This window comes from Nuphar pumila, chromosome 7 (genome assembly GCF_984573655.1).
Source record: "Nuphar pumila chromosome 7, dmNupPumi1.hap1.1, whole genome shotgun sequence".
Classification (NCBI taxonomy): Eukaryota; Viridiplantae; Streptophyta; class Magnoliopsida; order Nymphaeales; family Nymphaeaceae; genus Nuphar; species Nuphar pumila.
The window spans coordinates 105,510,883-105,516,883 of NC_143255.1; the positions used below are offsets into that span (position 1 = coordinate 105,510,883).

The window sequence follows — 6,001 nt, forward strand, 5'->3', positions numbered from 1 at the left end:
TAATTTTCAAGATCTTAAAATGTTTACAACCACTTTGTACATGATCCAAAATTTATTTTCTACATATCTGTAGAGTTTGATGCATCAAAAACCTCAAAAATTATGAAGAATAATGGTTTCTATTAGGTGGGTGCAGGTGTAGGGGTGCAGCCTAACTCTCTCTCTCTCTCTCTCTCTCTCTCTCTCTCTCTCTCTCTCTGTGTGTGTGTGTGTATGTCTATATATATATAGAGAGAGAGGGTGATGTCTCTTCCACAGTGACAAAAGTTTAAAATGTGGCCAATATTTTTGTGAGAAGTTGAAATATTTTGTTTTCTCATGTGTTGATAGTGGCAGCATAAATAAATAATAAAAACATGTAAATTAAGTAAAAAATTGAACATATAGAAATTGAAAAAGTGTTTTCCATAAAATATAGTCTGGCAAACACAAAATTTTCTATAAATTTGCAATATTTTTAAAAGCTAAAAGTATTATTGCATTTTGATCATTTTAGATGGTTGAAATGATATCACAGTAATTTCATGATATTTTTCAAAATTATTGCTATTTGGCACCATGGTCTCTCCTAACGAGTTTAGGAATGAGTCTGTGATTAATTAATGCTCTGATTATTTTTCGACGTTTTATGTCACGTTTTGTAAATCGAAAAGTAATTTTCAGATAACTAGATATCGAATTTCTTATCGTACTTAATATATCCACCACATTTCTCACAGTTTTAAAACTTTTGCTGCATTTATCATAAGTTAATATTACCACACTACCCTATGGTTACATTAATATGGTTTTTTTTTTCTGCCTTCAAAACATCCCAAGTGCTCACTTTTGTCAAGCATCTAAGATTATCAGAGGAGAACAAGGTTTTTATTTGCCAAAAGTTTCATCGCTCTAGGCAAACAAATTTTGGAACTAGATGGGCATTAGCTTCTTTTGTAAGGGTAAAGTGCTCATTTCATGAAAAGCTTTAGTGGGAGTTAAACTCATTGAATATTTGCTTAACCTAATTTTAAGGTTGTGGGCGTTAAAAAAATAGAAAAACAAAAAAAATTGGTGGGTATATTTATTAGGGTCCACAGATTGCTGGTCATTTAAAAGTTTCCCCAAGTCAAACCCTAGAAATTCTTAGAAAGCAGGTATTCATGTTAAAAATATTTAGACATAGTAGAAGTCATATGTCTATTGCATATAGATTAATATAACCTTTGTTACTCTTCCAAAACTTTGACAGCCATTAGAATAGAGAAGAGAGAAATTAAGATTAAAGGACTAAATCTTTGTTCTCGCACAAGGACCACCACCAAGTGTAAGTGAGTTTGATGGATGGCCTTTACTCAATTAAATCATTGAACTTAAATTCTTAGAACAAAAGGCCAATTGGAGAATTTCAACAAGATTATTGAGATGTAACAGGTTAAGTGTTTAGAAAAAACCATCCCTCAAGGCAAACAAAGATTACTCGTGTTGTTTTACATTTGCCAACACCGGTCCACGTGAGACCAGACCCATAACTAGATGTCCTAACCACAGTTACTGGAAGAGCCCTTAGGAGTGAGGAAGCGCGCTTCTCGCTTCAGAAGTGGGAAGCGCACTCTTCCTTTGAAGAGGGGAAAGCTTGGGAAAACTCACTTCTTTATCATTTTCCTTTCGTTTCTCTCTCATTTTTTCTCTTCATTTCTCACTTGCTTCCTCCTAGTTTCCCCCCTCGCTTCCTATTTATTTTTTGTGTTTTTCATGTTAATATTTATTTTAGCTTTTCACTTACTTTCTCTTGGATTCCTTCATGTTTTCTTTTTTTCATTTTTATTGGCTTCCACAATTGCTTTATAGATGATCCCGCTCCACACTACTTCATGTCACTTTTTAACATTCTCTTTCAATACTTCTACTTTGCATATCGCTTCTCGTATCAATTTTGCTTCTTGCTGATAACTATTGTCCTAACCACCACAGAGGTGGTATCTCATGTGGTAAGTGGGGTCCTCTATCAAGCTGAAGGCCCAGGATCAAATCCCTCTGCCACACATGGGGTGGCTGTTGTTCTGGTAGGGGTCAACCTAACCCCAGCTTGCCTTTCAAAAAACAAAACTATCGTTCTAACCCTAGCTTAGTTTCTCACCATTAAATCGAAAGAACAATGTAGTTTAGATTAACTCCTTAATTACCACCAAGTAGTTGAACATTGCAGTCAGAAATATGCACTAACCTGAACAATTATTTACGAGGCCTATTAGAGAGACAAGCCTTTCTTTAGTAGTAAAGAGATTGGTTATGACCAAGGGGGCTCTACGTGGTTGGTACAAGACGTCAGTGCAGGTCTCCTTGTGGTGGGACGTTTCTGGTTCAAACCCCAGTGGTACATTGAATAATAATCGGTGGGGGTGTGCCTAACCCCAACTTGCCTTTAAAAAAAAAAAAAAAATTAAAAAGGACTTACCGTGGGAAGAGGAGACGAAAATCAAAATGGAAAACCACATGCTTTGCTTACAAGGAGAAATGAAACCAACAGGTTCTCCGCTTGTCTGGTAGAAGCAGTCGGTGCACGTAACCTTGTGTTGGGACGTTAAATGTTCAAACCCCAATGATTTAGTTGCCTAGGCTGCTTTAAAAAATAATTGAAAAGGGCAAAAGAGAAATTTTAAAAAGCAATTAAAAAAGGTTTTAATTGATGTTAAAAAAACGAAAGAGGAGAAGTAACTTGGTAAGGAATCTTTATCTGCTTCTCTCGAATATTCCTTCTCCCACGAACCTAACCAGTGTTTAACCGTGCCGCACTCAGGTAAACTCCAAAACCCTAGTTAAACCAACCCCCCTAAGGCACTGACCAGGGTTACCCAAAACCCTAACTACGAAAACCCTAAGACATCCCAGATTACGCCACATGGAAAAAAATCAGCGGCCAGGATCGAACAAAGGTAAGGTGATAACCCCGGCCGACCCCTACATAAACCACGGTGGGGTTCCGTTCGAGCCGCATCAACGATAGCGCAGCGTCGCCGGAAACCTATACCCCGTCTGCGCAAAGATGGCCAGAAACCCACGCGTGTTCTTCGACATGAGCGTCGGCGGAGCCCCCGCCGGCCGGATCGTGATGGAGCTCTACGCCGACGTGACCCCGCGGACGGCCGAGAACTTCCGCGCTCTCTGCACCGGAGAGAAGGGTGTCGGCCGCTCCGGCAAGCCCCTCCACTTCAAGGGCTCCACCTTCCACCGTGTGATCCCCAACTTCATGTGCCAGGGCGGCGACTCCACTGCCGGAAATGGCACCGGCGGCGAGTCGATCTACGGCGCGAAGTTCGCCGACGAGAACTTCCAGAAGAAGCACACCGGCCCGGGCATCCTCTCCATGGCCAACGCCGGCCCCGGCACCAACGGATCGCAGTTCTTCATCTGCACCGCCAAGACCGAGTGGCTCGATGGCAAGCACGTCGTCTTCGGCCAGGTCATCGAGGGGATGGAGGTCGTCCGCGCCATCGAGAAGGTCGGCTCCTCCTCCGGCCGAACCTCCAAGCCTGTCGCCATCGCCGATTGCGGCCAGCTCTGAGCCGGATCCCTCGGTCACTCGCTCGTTCGATCTATCGGAGCCCTAGATTAACTCTAGCACTCTGCTTTTTCTTTCCCATTTTCGCTATCTTTTTACGTTTTCTGTGGGGATTGTTTTAGGGTTTCTTCTTTTTCCTGGCGTTAGGGTTTATGTTTTCCTCTGTTAGGTGTCTGCTGTGTCGGGTCGGCCGCCGTGATGATGACACGGTGGTTTTTTTATGTAGATTTTTTTCCGAAATAATATGGCTTTTTATGGTAATATACTCTGGATGATGATGATGATGATGATGATTCTGATTGTAAAATCTGTTTATGGAGGATGAAGGCGTAATGATCGAGTGAGTTAACTATTCTTAAGTGGGATTTTGGATTGATCATTGAAGAAATTACGTTGTGGCTCAGAACTCGTTTCCCCGACTTATCCCACTTTTATGAATGAAATGCATGCATCCAAAACCCCCTTAAAACATGTTAGCAGTAGGGCCTGTGAAATTTAGAAACTCTGGGCACGATGGCAACACCCTGTGGAAATTAGATTTTCTTAAGATGGTGCAAATTCAGATCACAATCACAGCACATTCTCAAGGTTTTTATTTTTTTTCTGGATTAGCCACTTTCTCAAGTTTCTCAAACATGAGAAAACTTCCTGGTTGTGGTTGTGATTCTCGTTTGGAAAAGTTCCTCAAAAGTTGGGAAATTTTTTGTAAAGTTTAATTTTCTCAAGATTTTGCTATAGAAATCACAAAATCACAGCACTTTCTCACGTTTAGTAAAACTTGAAAGTGTAAATCGTGATTGCGATTCTCACTTGAGAGTGCTCCTTCTTTGAACTCGAGGACGCTGCTTATAAAATCTAATTTTATGGCTACCGATCACTTTCGAGTGCGAACTGTGCGATGGCTCGTCCCACCTGTAACTAGAGCAAACATGCCCTTTTTCGTAAAATCAAACTTAGAACAGGTGAACGTTCTCAATTGGGTCGGATCATTCGATTTGAGATCAAAGCCCATGTGTCCTTAGTCTTGAGAACAACAGAAAGAATCCCAAACTCAAATCCTAGTGCATTGAAAGGGGCACACAGATTTCCCTAGCTATTTCTGGTTTTGTTGGTAAGTGGGTGTTGAAAATCCAAAAGTATCTCCACTTTTCTCATGGAACATACCTCCTTTGTTAAAGATAAAGCGTCTCTTTGTTAAAACGAGTAAAACAAACATCTTCATGAGAAAAGTATGTAGTAGGGTTTATAAAGTAAATGAAAAAAAGTTACTTTTCTATTAAAACGAGTTCACACTTTTCAGGGGAACCACTTTCGCTTCTTGGTGCCGTTTTCAAAGTCAAGTGATTTCCTTCCGTGGGAGCATAGTGTTACCAGATGCTTGTTGCTATATGGAGAAGCTCACTTCAAAAACTAAAAACTCCAGGAGGGGATTCTTTGGAGAACCTTCTTAAAAATATAGGAAACTCGGTTTCTTTTAATGGGAAGACCGCTTCTTTCTCGTTTCTCAAATCGATTCTCTTTAGCTTTCTTGAAGTTTTCTTCTCGCTTCTCACTTGTGATTTTCATATTAGAAAGTTATAATTTTTTTTATAACAATTGCTTGTTGGTTTTTTATTTATTTATATTTGGTGCTTAAGTTATTTCTTATCAGCTTCCGCCTGCTCTTGATATTTCTTTCTATGTTTTTTTTTTTTTTCATGCATTTTCATACTCTCTTGGCAATTGTATCCTGCTTCCCGCTGCGTAATGCCTTTTAACACTCAGCTTTCCCACCTCTGCTTTTCGTTCCCTGGGAAATATGGGTGGATGTGTAACAAACGCTCCCCGTGATCTTTAGATAGGGGGGCACGACTGGATTCAGCAGGTTGTCATGAGAATCTTGATAGAGGGGGGCACGATCTTGGTGATAAAGCCGTTTAAATTCAAATGATTTTCTCTGGCTCCTTTGGCAAATGCAAACGGATAAAAAAAAAAAGAAGGGAAAAAGAAAAGGCACCAAACGCCGTCCCACTAATTGATGTTTTTGGAGTTAGAGCCGAATAAGTCAAAGCTGCACAGTGATTGGGCAGGCGCCTATGGATTAGGTTAGGGACACTTTTTTGTGCACCGAAGAAACGAGGCTGTTTCCGTGGAAACAAACGCTTCATTTGGATGGGCCCCACGGACTCCCTTTCAAACTAATGTTGTCAGTATCGGTATCGGCCCTGAATTGTTTGGCCACCGATTCAACTGTATCGGTCCGATACGGATACCCAAGTGAATTGATCTGTATCGGTTAGAAAATAATAAAACATTAGGTGTCAATCATAACGTGACACGTGTTTAAATCATTAAAATAATATTCAAGCAATATTGAAATACACTTTTCAGTATTTTTTTTTTTACATTTATTAAAAATAGTCAATTCAAGGATGAATCCTATGCATTTTCTGTATCGGCCGATACGATAACATTGTTCCA

The 6,001-nt window shown here is 40.3% G+C and overlaps 1 protein-coding gene across 1 annotated transcript; it reads left to right on the forward strand.

Annotated features, from left to right (window-relative positions):
• Window positions 1-2,957: 2,957 nt before the first annotated feature.
• LOC149832762 (peptidyl-prolyl cis-trans isomerase 2-like) lies at window positions 2,958-3,804 on the forward strand. Its single transcript, XM_090014698.1, has one exon. The coding sequence runs from the start codon at window positions 3,026-3,028 to the stop codon at window positions 3,542-3,544; it is 519 nt and encodes a 172-aa protein (XP_089870824.1). The 5' UTR covers window positions 2,958-3,025; the 3' UTR covers window positions 3,545-3,804.
• The last annotated feature ends 2,197 nt before the right edge of the window (window positions 3,805-6,001 follow it).

What these genes read in the sequence shown, in the direction of transcription:
- LOC149832762 (XM_090014698.1), top strand. Translation starts at nt 3,026, where the DNA reads ATGGCCAGAAACCCACGCGTGTTCTTCGACATGAGCGTCGGCGGAGCC.